At 42.7% G+C, this 15,558-nt stretch overlaps 1 protein-coding gene across 6 annotated transcripts in view; it reads right to left on the reverse strand.

Annotated features, from left to right (window-relative positions):
• Positions 1 to 15,558, reverse strand: part of FAM13C (family with sequence similarity 13 member C) — a 128,953-nt gene that overhangs the window by 102,292 nt on the left and 11,103 nt on the right. For all 6 annotated transcript variants that reach the window (XM_067465648.1, XM_067465647.1, XM_067465646.1 and 3 more), the window contains exons 2-3: positions 8,260 to 8,316; positions 1,758 to 1,938 (exon numbers count right to left, since the gene is read on the reverse strand). In XM_067465648.1, the coding sequence (XP_067321749.1) occupies positions 1,758 to 1,938; positions 8,260 to 8,316 (238 nt within the window). The remainder of the gene's footprint in view (positions 1 to 1,757; positions 1,939 to 8,259; positions 8,317 to 15,558) is intronic.

Genomic DNA, 15,558 nt, shown 5'->3' on the forward strand with positions numbered 1-15,558 from the left:
CAGAAGAACGGCCTGCCTCAGGGGAGCGTGCTTGCTCCATCCATGTTCAACATCTACACAAATGACCAGCCACTGCCAGAAGGGACAGAGAGTTTCATCTATGCTGATGATCGTGCCATTACCACTCAAGCAGGGAGCTTTGAGATGGTAGAACAGAAGCTCTCCGAAGCTCTAGGGGCTCTTACTGCCTATTACAGGGAAAACCAACTGATCCCTAATCCATCTAAAACACAGACATGCGCCTTTCACCTTAAGAACAGACAAGCATCCCGGGCTCTGAGGATCACCTGGGAAGGAATCCCACTGGAGCATTGCAACACACCCAAATACCTGGGAGTCACTTTGGACTGTGCTCTGACCTACAAGAAGCACTGCCTGAACATCAAGCAAAAAGTGGGCGCTAGAAACAACATCATACGAAAGCTGACTGGCACAACCTGGGGATCACAACCAGACACAGTGAAGACATCTGCCCTTGCGCTGTGCTACTCTGCTGGTGAGTATGCATGCCCAGTGTGGAACACATCTCACCACACTAAAACAGTAGATGTGGCTCTTAATGAGACATGCCGCATTATCACAGGGTGTCTGCGCCCTACACCACTGGAGAAATTACACTGCTTAGCCGGTATTGCACCACCTGACATCCGCCGGGAAGTAGCAGCCAATAGTGAAAGGACCAAGGCAGTGACATCTCCAGCTCATCCCCTGTTTGGGTATCAGCCAGCATGTCAACGACTTAAATCAAGACATAGTTTTCTTAGATCTACAGAGACACTCGCTGGAACACCCCAGCAAGCGAGAATCTAAACCCAGCACCTCAATCCATGGGTGATACCAGATGAGAGACTCCCCCCTGGGCACACAGAAGACTGGGCGACTTGGAAGGCGCTGAACAGACTGCGCTCTGGCACCACGAGATGCAGAGCCAATCTTAAGAAATGGGGCTACAGGGTGGAATCCTCGGCATGCGAGTGCGGAGAAGAACAAACCACTGACCACCTGCTGCAATGCAACCTGAGCCCTGCTACATGCACAATGGAGGACCTTCTTGCGGCAACACCAGAGGCACTCCAAGTGGCCAGATACTGGTCAAAGGACATTTAACCAACTACCAAGTCTGCAAAATTTGTGTGTTTTCTTTTTCTTTTTCTTTTTAATCTGTGTGTTTGTTTTGTTCTGTTAGAAGTGTAATAGAATGGTATGGTTGCTGATGACACGATAAATAAATAAATTGCACAGATACCTCCTACTAACAAGAGAAATAATATTATGTAAACAGGAAAGGGCAATGATTTATTATAGTAAACATGGGTAGAGCACAGTTCATACACTTTGATTTTCTGGGGGTATTTTGTTTTGCCTTCCACAGAAATTGATCTTCCAGCCTAGAAGATGCATTATTTATACTATAACTCCCAGAATCCTCAATCTACAATAGATACTAGCCATGTTGGTTATGGGATCCTTAGAATCATAGAGTTGGAAGAAACCACAGGAGCGATTCAGTACAACGTCCTGCCAAGCAGGTATACACAACTCTGAGAATTGCAGTCCAGAAAAGTAACCTTCCAAGATCTATTTCTGATTGAACACAGCAGATGATCCCAACGCTTAAGTACATGACCATGACCACCCATGGAAACAAGTTGCCACAATGTTTAAGAGTGCCACTCTGTTGCATTTAAATGTTTGGTTTTACCCTTGTTGAATTACATCATAAAAATGACAGTGCAAAGATGAGAACTTATTATTACCTGACTTTCTTCGTGGTTTTTCCCATTTTCTGTTTTGGAAATAGATGTGGGTTTTCGGGATTTTAAGTTCCCCATTCCAACCCTTAATGTGCCATCACAGGGTGTCTGTGTATCTTGGAACACTGCCTGGTTTTCCTCTAAGACTATAGTTTTGTCTGGGTAGTTTTCCTTGTTTTCATCTCTAGAAGGAAATAAAAGCACATTTTACAGGCAATGTGAAGAAGTCACCAAAAGAGTGAGCCAAAATGTGAGGCTCAAAACAGTATGTTCATGCTTTATTTTTAAATATTAAAAAATATTCAGAAGTACAGTAGGCCCACTTTATATTAACACTCTAGGACACATTTTTGAACAAATGAATTATGTTATGGCTGCCAAAAGCTGAGAAGGTTGTGTTTCTTAATCAAACCTTATATCATATTGGAATAATGGAGAAACTGTCTTATTCCTGTTATGTCAGCTCCACCTCCGAGCACAATTCAAAATGCTGGACTTGGCCTTTAAAACCCTATACGGCTTCGGCCCAGCTTACTTGTCCGAACATGTCTCCCTCTACGTTCCACCTCATAATTTAAGATCTACTGGGGAGGCCCTGCTCTCGGTCCCACCAGCTTCGCAAACACGTCTGGTGGGGACGAGTGACAGGACCGTCTCAGTGATGGCTCCCCGTTTGTGGAATTCGCTCCCCAGCGAACTCTCCCTCCTTTCTTTGAGAAAAAAAACCTAAAATCGTGGTTTTGGAGCCAGGCCTTTGGCTAGTGGGCACAGCAGCACTTTAAATACAAAACCTGGACCACAGGACTATTATGATAATTTGAAACGGCTATGTGACTTTGTAATTTGTGACTATGTGATTATGTGATTTTAATTAATGTTACTGTTTTTAATCTGCTATGTATTATGATTTTATATTGCGGTATAGTGGCATCGAACCGGTGCCTGTGTTAGCTGCCCTGAGTCCTCCCTCGAAGGTGAGAAGGGCGGGGTAGAAATGGTGTAAATAATAATAATAATTCCATAACATACCAGTAAATTCAACGAGCTAATTTTGTCTAACAACAAGCTCTGGAAAGTATCTCATCACTATTGGGGAAAACAATGGGAATTCTCTCCAAGCACTACAAAAAATGCCTGGTGTTTCAGAAGCATTGGGCATGGTAACCTCCCCTTATTGCCAATCACGAATGGGTGAAAAGAGCAGTGTTTCCCCTTTCTGGTTATAAAAAGACCATCCCTTGTTGGATCCAACCATGATGATCAAAGATAAGAGAGAAGCCTTGTCTTCCCACAAGAGCCAGCCTTTATTCTAGCACTGGAAGGGAACCTTCAGAGCCTGGAGCAGTTGTCATGATGTATTACCTGCAATTACATATACAGGCAGTCCCCAAGTTACAAACATCTGACTTATAAACAACTCATGGTTAATAGGAGTGAAACAACAGGAAGTGAAAGAAATCTATCCCTAGAAAGTAAAAATCACTCCTGACAGTGTTATCATGGAGGAAAGATGTCTCAACTGAAGCTTTCTCACTAATCCTTGTTTCCGCAACATGCCATTTTTTCAAAGTCCAATGATCACCGGGACTGAAAGTGAGGTTAAATCTTCTGAACAGGGGCACAGACAGCAAAACAAAACATGATAGGGGTCTTAACCCTCCCTAAGCTATCCAAAGTTTATATATATACTAGCTGTACCTGGCCATGCATTGCTGTGGCCCTCAGAAAACAGGATTTGCAGACATGAGCAATCTGGGCTAGGAAACTCCTCCCACCAAAGATTTCCTGCTGGCTAGTAGAAGACAGGCTGCTAAGGTGCAAGGTGGTATAGAAAATAAAGTAATGAGAAGCAGCCACTGAAGCTGCAAGGCTTTTCGGTTATATTCATGCTGGCCAAAATACTCAGAAAAGCCTCTTTGAAACAGAGGCTGGGTGGCCATCTGTTGGGGGTGCTTTGAATGGGACTTTTCTTCTTCTTCACTAAATGGGGTTGGCCTGGATGTCCCACCAGGTGTTTCCCAACTCTAGGACTCTCTGATTCTATATTCTGCTCTTCCCTTCACCAGTTTCCCTCTTTCTCTTTGTTCCTTCCCCGCCTCTTCCCTTCCTTTCCTCTCCCATCCCTGCCTCCTTTCCCCCCTTCCTCTTTCTTTCCTTCTACCTTTCCTTCCATTCATAATCTTCTCTTCTCTTCATGAATCCTTTTCTTCCTTTCTTCTCTCCTTTTCCCTTTCTTTCCCCTCCTTCCTCCGGGACAGTTTGTAGGGGTTTTTAAAGAGTTGGGTGGGGTGAAGGGGATGTGGAGCCCAAGTGGGAGAGTTGCTGGCCTTCTCATGGTTTACATCCTCCCTTCACCCAACCGGGGGGGGGGGGGTGCAGCCACTCCTGCAGCCCGGCTTGCCTTGGAATCCTCTGGTCTTGAGGGAAGAGTTGCCTGGTAGCCACGTGGGCCTCATGGAGCTGCAGCGGTGGCTCCAGTTGCTGCCGGGGCTTGCCTTGCCAAGCCCCCACCCCTCCATTGGCCCAGGCCTTCTCCTTCCTTCCCTCTTTCCTTTCCTCAATCCATCCCCTCCCCAAAAGAAAAAGGACTCTGCCTTCCTGCATGGAAAGGGACTCCATGGCAAGGCTTCTCTTCCCTCACAATGGTTGGTGCTTCATTCTTCTCGCACAATGGGGAGAGGGGCTTTTGTGCATGCTCTGTAATACATTTTTCTTTTTGGGGAGTTTTAAGTTATTTCCTCTTCATTTTTTACAGGTTTTTTGTTTGAAAGACATAGATCGGATTAGAATGTGCTTTGCTGACACATTTGGTGTCAATTTGTCCAGTGGTTTTTGAGTTCTGTTTAATCCCACAAATGAACATTACACTTTTATTTTCATAGATTATATAGATGGCTGGAGTCACACTTAAGAAAGGTATCTGTTCCGACTTACATAAAAATCCAACTTAAGAACAAACCTACAGAACCTAACCTATCTTGTGCATAACTTGGGGACTGCCTGCATCTGTGGAAAGTCCTGGAACATATCCCCTGCAGATGTGGGAATTGTACTATATTACACTTATATCTTACTTTTTTACAGAAAACTTGAAGTGGTTTACACAGGAAATATTTTTTCCTTCAGGCATTCATCCAACTAAAGACTCTTTAATATAACCAAGCACATGCTGCTGAGCCATTTCTCAGTAGAGTTTGAAAGAATACTGGAGACTGTTCACAAAGTTCAGGAACTTAACATGGGATTTCAGTACTGATGGGAATCTTTGAAACTTCTGTGTCAAATCTGAAAATGATGTATAGGTGTCTGAAGAAAATACTATTTCCTGTGTATTATGATACCTATATTATGGAACCAGTATCTTTGGTTTCACTAATATCCATCTGACAAATATGTCCTCTCTAGACATATTCTAGGTCCACCACTGTGACGTTAATATTAATAAATGGGGGACGCCTCGCTCGAGAGCAATATGTGTGAAAATCTTGGAGTCCTCATGGACAACAAGTTAAATATGAGCCAACAATGTGATGTGGCGGCAAAAAAAGCCAATGGGATTTTGGCCTGCATCAATAGGAGCATAGCGTCTAGATCTAGGGAAGTCATGCTACCCCTCTATTCTGCTTTGGTTAGACCACACCTGGAATATTGTGTCCAATTCTGGGCACCACAATTCAAGAGAAATATTGACAAGCTGGAATGTGTCCAGAGGAGGGCGACTAAAATGATCAAGGGTCTAGAGAACAAGCCCTATGAGGAGCAGCTTAAGGAGCTGGGCATGTTTAGCCTGAAGAAGAGAAGGCCGAGAGGAGATATGATAGCCGTGTATAAATATGTGAGAGGAAGCTACAGGGAGGAGGGAGGAAGCTTGTTTTCTGCTTCCCTGGAGACTAGGGCGCGGAACAATGGCTTCAAACTACAAGAAAGGAGATTCCATCTGAACATGAGGAAGAACTTCCTGACTGTGAGAGCTGTTCATCAGTGGAACTCTCTGCCCCAGAGTGTGGTGGAGGCTCTTTCGTTGGAAGCTTTTAAACAGAGGCTGGATGGCCATCTGTCACGGGTGATCTGAATGCAATATTCCTGCTTCTTGGCAGGGGGTTGGACTGGATGGCCCATGAGGTCCCTTCCAACTCTTTGATTCTATGATTCCACTGGAAGTCTAGACAGTGGCTGCTTTCATCTTAAAAGGACAATAAGTCCACTCTGGGTTTCAATTGCACCTATCCTTGCAATTGAAACTTAGTCCAGACAAGACAGAGGTCCTACTGGTCAGTCGTAAGGCCGAACAGGGTATAGGGTTACAGCCTGTGTTTGACGGGGTTGCACTCCCCCTGAAGGCGCAGGTTCGCAGCTTGGGAGTGATCCTGGACTCATCGCTGAGTCTGGAACCCCAGGTTTCGGCGGTGGCCAGGAGAGCTTTTGCACAGTTGTGCGCCAGCTGCGCCCGTACCTTGAGAAGCCTGACTTGGCCACAGTGGTCCATGCTCTTGTTACATCCTAAATAGACTACTGCAACACATTCTATGTGGGGTTGCCTCTGAAGACTGCCCGGAAGCTTCAACTAGTCCAACGTTCGACAGCCAGGTTGCTCACTGGGGATGGGTACAGGGAGCGCACAACGCCCTTGTTACGCCAGCTCCACTGGCTGCCTATCAGCTTCCAAGCACAATTCAAAGTGCTGGCTTTGGCCTATAAAGCCCTGAAAGGTTCTGGCCCAGTTTACTTGTCCAAATGTATCTCCCACTACGATCCACCTAGGGCCCTAAGATCATCTGGGGAGACCCTGTTCGTTGTTCCCCCCATTGTAGCAATCGTGTTTGGGGGGACAAGGGAGAGGGCCTTTTCTGTGGTAGCCCCCCGACTATGGAACTCCCTCCTGAGTGAAATTAGATCTGTTACATCCCTCTTGACCTTCCAGAAACAAGTAAAATCCTGGCTATGGGATCAGGCCTTTGTAGATTAGGGCGATTTGCTGACGTGTTGACTTATATAGAACTGATGGACTGCCCTTGGATGATGATTTAAACTAGTGACCACTGACTGATTGATTGGTTGTTTTTATACTGTTTTATACTGTTTTATGTTGTTTTATACTGTTTATACTGTTTTATATTGTTATTATATTGCCGTTAAATTGTGTATCTATGTTTTTGATGTGGGCGTCATGGGGTGCCGATTTGTCAGCCTAAGTCCCTCTGCGGAGGATGAGATAGGATGGGATATAAACACCCGAAATAAATAAATAAACTGTATATACTCGAGTATAAGCCGACCTGAATATAAGCCGAGACACCTAATTTTACCACAAAAATCTGGGAAAATGTATTGACTCGAGTATAAGCCGAGGGTGAGAAATGCAGCAGCTGGTAAGTTTCAAAATAGAAATAGATACCAATAAAATTACATTAATTGAGGCATCAGTAGAGTAAATATTCAAAAAAAATTCAAAAAGATTTACATAAAATTGTAATTTAAGACAAAGCTGTCCAACTCTGATTAAACCATTATTCTAACCTTCTTCAATGTAAATGTGCTTGCATATCCTTCCAATAATAATAAAGGGAGTAAAATAATAAATGTAATAAAAATAATAATAGAGTAAAATAATGGAAATGTAATAACAGCAATAAGAGAGTAAAATAATAAATGTAATAATAACAATAATAAATAGAGTAAAATAATAAACGTTGTAATAACAATAAAGAGTAAAATAAGAAATGTAATAACAACAATAATAGAGAAAATAATAAATGTTATAATAATAATAAAGAGTAAAATAATAAATGTAATAATAATAATAATAATAATAATAAATAGAGTAAATTAATAAATGCAATAAAATAATACTAATAAAATAGTAAATAACATTGACTCGAGTATAAGCCGAGGAGAGATTTTTCAGCCTAAAAGAGGGACTGAAAAACTAGGCTTATACTCGAGTATATACAGTATATATATTTTAGGAGCAGTGTAAAGTACCTTGAACAGTTACTTTAAAGTGCAAATTGAAACCTAGAATGGATTCACTATTCCACTGATATTGAAACCACTAACCGGCACTGTTCTCAGTGAAAATAGGATGAGCATAGGATGAGGATAAGAGAATTTTCATAAGCTCTGCTCATTTTTTTGTATCCCTTGAAACATCTCTGATCTTTTTTCCTCCAAGGACCCTTCCACACAGCCCTCTAACTCAGAATATCAATGCAGAAAATCCTACAATATCTGCTTTGAACTGGGATATCTGAGTCCACACTGCCATATATTCCACTTCAAAGCGGATAATGTAGGATTTTATTCAGCTGTGTGGAAGGGGCCCAAGAGAAAATTTCACAATGTGCCTCACTTTTTTGCAACACTTGGGTTACAATGATGGGCTACACCAAGGGGACAGAACACATTTAACAGAGCACAGATTTACAATGACATTTATCTCCTTTTCGGGGGGAATAAAATCTACTTGCTACATTTTAAATATTTGATAAATACAATAGCAAGATACCTTTGAATAGAACTGGCTGCTTGGTCTTCATGTACAGACTCTGTCTCTTCGCCACACCTTGAAAATGGACATGAAATAATTATTGACTTCCTGCTATCGGGTTACTTTACCATTCAGTTAAAATGCAAGAGAGTGATTGTCCAAGATATTCTCTAATAAATATAGATATTCCTTTTCACATATTCAAAACACTCATGTAAACTCATACAGCTATCAAATTGATATCCCAAATAAGTATTTCCTCCTTGTTTAATCCAAAGTGGAGCACAGTTATCCCTCCCAATCTTTTTCCAGAGTAAACGTAATCCAGAACCTGGAAGGGTCCAGATTTGTACTGTATTAATGCACATGTATTGCAAAATAGGTTGTGTCCTCATAAACTCTAGATTTAAGGAAACAAGGACTAAGGAATCATATCAGCTCTTCCCTCCTCCCTAAACTAACTACAATGGAAAGAGAGTTGAGATCTTCCAATATCACCATAGAAGTTGGTGCAATAGTTATGCTGAGCTCTGATGAGGTGAGAAATCCTCATTGAAAAGGATCCTAGAGATGAGTTCTAGTGCCTTGGATTCCCTTAGGACAGGGGTCCACAAACTTTTTAAACAGAGGGCCAGGTCATAGTCCCTCAAACAGTTGGAGGGCCTGATTATAATTTGGAAAATTTTGTAGTACAAAAACACTTTAGAACAATATAATAATTAAAATGAAGAACAATTTTAAGAAATATAAACTTATTAGTATTTCAGTGGGAAGTGTGGGCCTGCTTTTGGCTGATGAGTTAGGGTTGTTGTTGTTGTTGTTGTTGTTGTGTGCTTTCCAGTAGTTTCAGACTTAGGTTGACCCTGAGTGAGGGCCCGGTAAATGACCTTGGAGGGCCGTATTCGGGCTCCGGGACGTAGTTTGAGGACCCCTGCCTTAGGAAATGAGAATTGCCCATGTTTTAAGTACTACTCCTCATTTGGATTTACTGAGTAGGTTGTAATTACAATCCCACTGATGCCAGCACCAAAATTCTCACTTTCTTTGAAAAACTAGTTTTATACAATATAAGCTACCATCTGACTTACAGGTAGTAATGTTCATCTATATAAATAAAAATGTAATGTTCGTTTGTGGGTTTAACATAACTCAAAAACCACTGGACAAATTGACACCAAGTTTATTTATTTATTTATTTATTTATTTACTATTCTTGTATACCGCTGTATCTCAAGCCCGAGGGCGACTCACAGCGGTTTCCAGACAGCAAACAGCAAAGACAATAAAAACAGCAATAATTAATATGCAAAACAGTTAAATTACACACACTTACATTACTAGCTAATAAACCATCATCAATACACAAATTATCACAATCGCCTCTTCATCCAAATGTGATCCCATTTCGTCGTCCATTGTTCCGTTCCTATGTTCAAATTACCAGAATTGCACTGAATTACTCAAACGCCTGCACGAACATCCAGGTCTTCAACTTTCTCCGGAATGTCATGAGGGATGGTGCCAGCGTAACCTCTATAGGAAGGGCGTTCCACAGCAGAGGAGCCACCACCGAGAAGGCCCTATCTCTCGTCCCCGCCAACCGTGCTTGAGAGGCTGGCGGGATCGAGAGCAGGGCCTCCCCGGAAGATCTCAAAGTCCGGGTGGGTTCATAGGCCGAGATGCGGTCAGATAGGTATCTTGGACACAATACGCCTATCAAGCCAATGAGTGACCATCACTCCTAAAAACACTGAAAAACACAGTGGAAGGGACTTAAAAAACCAAAAAGATGCTACAGTGCATGTGCAAAAATGACTCCCCTGGCAAACAAAACACACAATAGCATATCCACACTCTCTTCTGGACTACAGCTCCCAGCATCCACTAGACCACGCCCTTTAGGAGAGGAGGATGCTCCAAATGCAGTGCTTACAAGCTGCAAGCTTTCTTCTCCTTGGATTTCTTTGAGAGCATCCCAGTCCCTGTTCTACCATCTCTTAATGAGACATGAGACATGCCGCATTATCACGGGGTGTCTGCGCCCTACACCACTGGAGAAATTACACTGCTTAACTGATATTGCACCACCTGACATCCACCGGGAAGTAGCAGCCAATAGTGAAAGGACCAAGGCAGAGACATCTCCAGCTCAATCCCTGTCTGGGTATCAGCCAGCACATCAATGACTTAAATCTAGAAATAGTTTTCTAAGATCTACAGAGACACTCGCTGGAACACCTCAGCAAGCGAGAGTCCAAAAGTGGCAGGCTCAAACCCAGAACCTCAACCAATGGCTGATACTAAATGAAAGACTCCCCCCTGGGCACACTGAGGACTGGGCAACTTGGAAGGCGCTGAACAGACTGCGCTCTGGCACCACAAGATGCAGAGCCAACCTCAAGAAATGAGGCCACAAAGTGGAATCAACGACATGCGAGTGTGGAAAAGAGCAAACCACTGACCACCTGAGCCCTACCACATGCACAATGCAGGTCCTTCTTGCAGCAACACCATAAGCACTCCAAGTGGCCAGATACTGGTCAAAGGACATTTAATCAACTACCAAACTCACAAATTTTGTATTTTGTCTGTTTGTTTGTTTGTTTTGTTCTATTAGAAATGTAATACAATTGACTGGTTGCCCTGACACGACAAATAAATAAATAAATAAATAAATCCCAATCCCTGCATATTTCTAATTTCCTGGACTACAACTCCCAGCAATCCTCCAGATAGATAAGATATATAGATTAGATATAGATAGATAGTAGGTAGATAAATCAATCAGGAGGACTGCTGGGAGTTACAATCCAAGAATAGGTAGAGAAGGAAGAAAGGAGAGAAAGAAAAGGAAAGAGGTAGAGAAGGAAGGGAGGGAGGGAAGGAAGGAGAGAAAGAAGGAGAAAAAGAGGGATGGAAGGTTGGCCACAGCAACGCATGGCGGGTACAGCTAGTTGTGAAATAAAGAAGTATCAGGACATATTGGGTGAGATCCCAGTTCAGTCATACTTTGACAAGACTTTTTTGAACTCAATAAATTCAACCAAGGAGAAGTCAACCAAGAGGAAAACTAGCATGACGGCCTTATGTTTCCTCTGTTGCAGGGATAGAGTTCAAGTTGCACATGATTCCTTCATCTGGACTTCTGGGTGCACATGAAGCTGATGTAATTTCATCTTGGATGAGCTAGATAATTCAGGAGCATTAGTCCAATTTTCATTAACACAAGATGGAGGGGAGGGGAGATACCCAATGTGTTAAGTATTAAATACCCAATGTGTTAAGTGTTAAGTAGGATGTTAACTGGCGCCCCTTACAGAGAGAGATCAACCCTCCTGTTTAAGGAGCTCCGTTGGCTGCCATTCATCTTCTGGTCCCAATTCAAGGTGCAGGTGCTTACCTACAAAGCCCTAAAAGGTTTGGGACCCGCCTACCTGCGTGACCCCATCTCCGTATATGAACCCACTCGTTCCCTTCGATCATCTGGAGAGGCCCTGCTCACGATCCCACCTGCGTCACAGGCGCATCTGGTGGGGACGAGGGACAGGGCCTTCCCTGTGGTGCCCCCCCGACTCTGGAACTCTCTCCCTAAGGACATCAGACAAGCCCCAACGCTGGCTGTCTTTAGGAAGAGTCTGAAGACCTGGCCTTTCCAGAATAGGAAACTCCTGGCATCAAGTCCCAAATGCACTTTGTTAGAAATTCAGGATTATTTGCACATTGCACCTACCTCCAAATACCTCTACATATCACTTGTCAAGTCTAGCACTTTTAAATTTTGTCCATTACACTTGGCCCGGCCCTTGGTTTTAAATGCGTCACTGTGTCATTGTTTTTTATTGTTCTAATGCTTTGCTTGATGTTTTATTTGCTTATGACTTTTATTGTGTGTATGTTATTGTTGTTGACGGCCTTGGCCTTTGTAAGCCGCATCGAGTCCTTCGGGAGATTTTGCAGGGTATAAATAAAGTTAATAATAATAATTAATAATAATTAAATCACAAAAGAAGCAGTACTGTAGCAATGTTTCTTATAGTTCAATTGAGATTGTATGATCACTAAAGAATCTGCACTGAAATACAAATCACATTAGCTGTAGCTACCTGGCCAATGAGAAACAGAATAAGGGACTCACAGATTCCCCCTTATTCTAAGAAGAGCCAGGCTGAATCAGACCAAAGGGCCATCCAACCACACTCCCTAGGCACCCTGGCCAGGAGTGAAATACGATGGATGATGATGATGACGACAATAACTCCTGGTTGGGGAAATGGCAGCTTGACTGTCTGCTTTGTGCTCCAGGCAGACGAAGCAGCAGAATGGTTGGCGAATTGGCAATTAATTAGCTGTCATAATTCCTCCAGACAAGGAAGAGAAAAAGTATTCAGGATCACTGCTCCTTATGGGGAAGCCACCAACTGCATCAATCTAGAAGATTACAACTAATCAAGGTGGTCAGTTGAAACATTCACACCTAGCTCCAGCAGACAAGAGTCCTTTGTCTCACCCTGGTCATTCCACAGATATATAAACCCTTTTTCCTAGTTCCAACAGACCTCACTACCTCTGAGGATGCTTGCCATAGATGCAGGTGAAACGTCAGGAGAGAATGCCTCTAGACCATGGCCATATAGCCCAAAAAAACCTACAACAACCCAATCTAGAAGACGTTAGTCAACCAAGTTTGTCCCTTCTGTAATTTTTATTTTAAAGCAAATGAAAGTCTGTCTTTGCTATATACACCAAATGCACAAACTCATTTAACTGCTCATCACTGTAGTCGTCGTGGATGTGGCAAACTGCCCGGAAACTTATATGTTCTTCAGGAATTGTCATACACAGCCTTAAGGAAAGGTGGTAAATGACTTGACCTCTGCAAATGGCACTCTGATGATTTTCCTCTTCTCAACTTTACAGAGGAAAAGTGTGCGGAAACAGAAGGCATGAGTCACTGACACTTTCTGTCCCTGCCGCCCCCTTGTTTCTTGCAGATATCTGAAGCAGTCCTTTATCCTCTGAATATTTTTAAAATACTACCTAGAACGCAGCAGTCCAAATCCTGCAGGAAAAACTACAACTATCACAAAATCAAAAAAGTACTTAATTTTCTTTTCTTTTTTAGGTTCTGATTATGGAACAAATACTTCCCTGCACATTCCCATTTTCCTTTTTTAACAAGTGGAATAAACACTGAGAACTGGGAATCCCTGGCCCTTGAGTATTCTAACTGAAGTTGAGCTGTTACCAACAATGCTATGGATTCTTAAAGAGGCACAAATAGAGGTGAAGGAGAGAAATGTGCTAAGAGAAAGATGCACCAAGCAAACCCTTGTAGTGACCTCCTACCACTTGAAAATCTATGTCCTCACAGATAGCCACAGCTTTTTGGAAACAAATCCACGAGATATGTCAAAAGATTTTAAAGAAAAATATTCCATTAAAACCAGATTTTTTTTCTTTTAGGAATAACAAACTTACAACCAAACTCCAACGAGGAGATTAGAAAGATGGGCCATAACTAACAAAATGAAGTTCAACAGGGACAAATGCAAGATACTCCACTTAGGCAGAAAAAAATGAAATGCAAAGATACAGAATGGGGGACAATGCCTGGCTCGAGAGCAGTACGTGTGAAAAAGATCTTGGAGTCCTTGTGGACAACAAGTTAAACATGAGCCAACAATGTGATGTGGGGGCAAAAAAAGCCAATGGGATTTTGGTCTGCATCAATAGGAGCATAGCGTCTAGATCTAGGGAAGTCATGCTACCCCTCTATTCCGCTTTGGTTAGACCACACCTGGAATATTGTGTCCAATTCTGGGCACCACAATTCAAGAGAGATATTGACAAGCTGGAATGTGTCCAGAGGAGGGCAACTAAAATGATCAAGGGTCTGGAGAACAAGCCCTTTGAGGAGCGGCTGAAAGAGCTGGGCATGTTTAGCCTGGAGAAGAGAAGGCTGAGAGGAGATATGATAGCCATGTATAAATACGTGAGAAGAAGTCACAGGGAGGAAGGAGCGAACTTGTTTTATGCTGCCCTGGAAACTAGGATGAGGAACAATGGCTTCAAACTACAGGAAAGGAGATTCCACCTGAACATTAGGAAGAACTTCCTGACTGTGAGAGCTGTTCAGCAGTGGAACTCTCTGCCCCAGAGTGTGTGGGGGGGGGTCCTTCTTTGGAGGCTTTGGAAGGCTGGATGGCCATCTGTCAAGGGTGCTTTGAATGCAATATTCCTGCTTCTTGGCAGGGGGTTGGACTGGATGGCCCACGAGGTCTCTTCCAACTCAAGGATTCTATGATTCTATGAATTCTGAAGCCTATCCCTTAAAAAAAGAATTCCATAGAATGGAACCACAGCAGCTACAATGAAATCATAATGCTATAATTGTGTAATGTGAAAGGCTCCATAGTGATGACATTCAGTGAATCCTATTAATTCTACAAAAGGTGAAGGTCATACTGAACACTCCAGCTATTTTACACATATTCAAAAAGTCTCACTAGGAAGAAGCTCATGTTTAAGACCAATGACAAAAAAAACTTCCAATATGGTTTGAAAGTAACTGACAGGATAATAGGCATACAGCTTCCAATTATAGCTAGCTAGATAACTAGATAGCTAGATAGGAGAAAGCTAGTGTGATGTAACATTTTGAGTGTTGGACTATGACTCCAAAAAACAGAGTTTACTTTAGGGTCACATTAAATTGAAAATGACTTGAAGGCACACAACAACAAACAAAATCAATTAATGTATTGTCGAAGGCTTTCATGGCTGGAATCACTAGGTTCTTGTGGGTTTTTTCGGGCTATAGGGCCATGTTCTAGAGGCATTTCTCTAGGAGAAATGCCTCTAGAACATGGCCCTATAGCCTGAAAAAAAACCCACAAGAACCTAAAATCAATTAAAAATGTGCAGTACTCAAAATCTGTATAAAGCTAAAGACTGCTGGAAAATGAGCTAAACATTTAACATTCAATATCTCAGAGTTAGAAAAATGATGCCATAACTCAGCGTTCCTCAAACTAAGGCCCGGGGGCCGAATGCGGCACTCCAAGATCATTTACCCGCCCCTCGCTCAGGGTCAACATAAGTCTGAAACGACCTGAAAGCACACAACAACAACAACAACAACAACAACAACAACAAGTTTCGAATCTCTCGTTCCTGGGCAAGGTGATTGAGAGGGCAGCAGTGGAGCAGTTGCAGCAATTCCTAGACAACACAGCCAGAGTAGATCCCTTCCAGTCCGGCTTCCGTGCGGGGCACGGGACAGAGGCTGTGCTGGTCTCCATCACGGATCATCTTCGA

Source organism: Anolis sagrei, chromosome 3 (genome assembly GCF_037176765.1).
Source record: "Anolis sagrei isolate rAnoSag1 chromosome 3, rAnoSag1.mat, whole genome shotgun sequence".
NCBI classification, from domain to species: Eukaryota; Metazoa; Chordata; class Lepidosauria; order Squamata; family Dactyloidae; genus Anolis; species Anolis sagrei.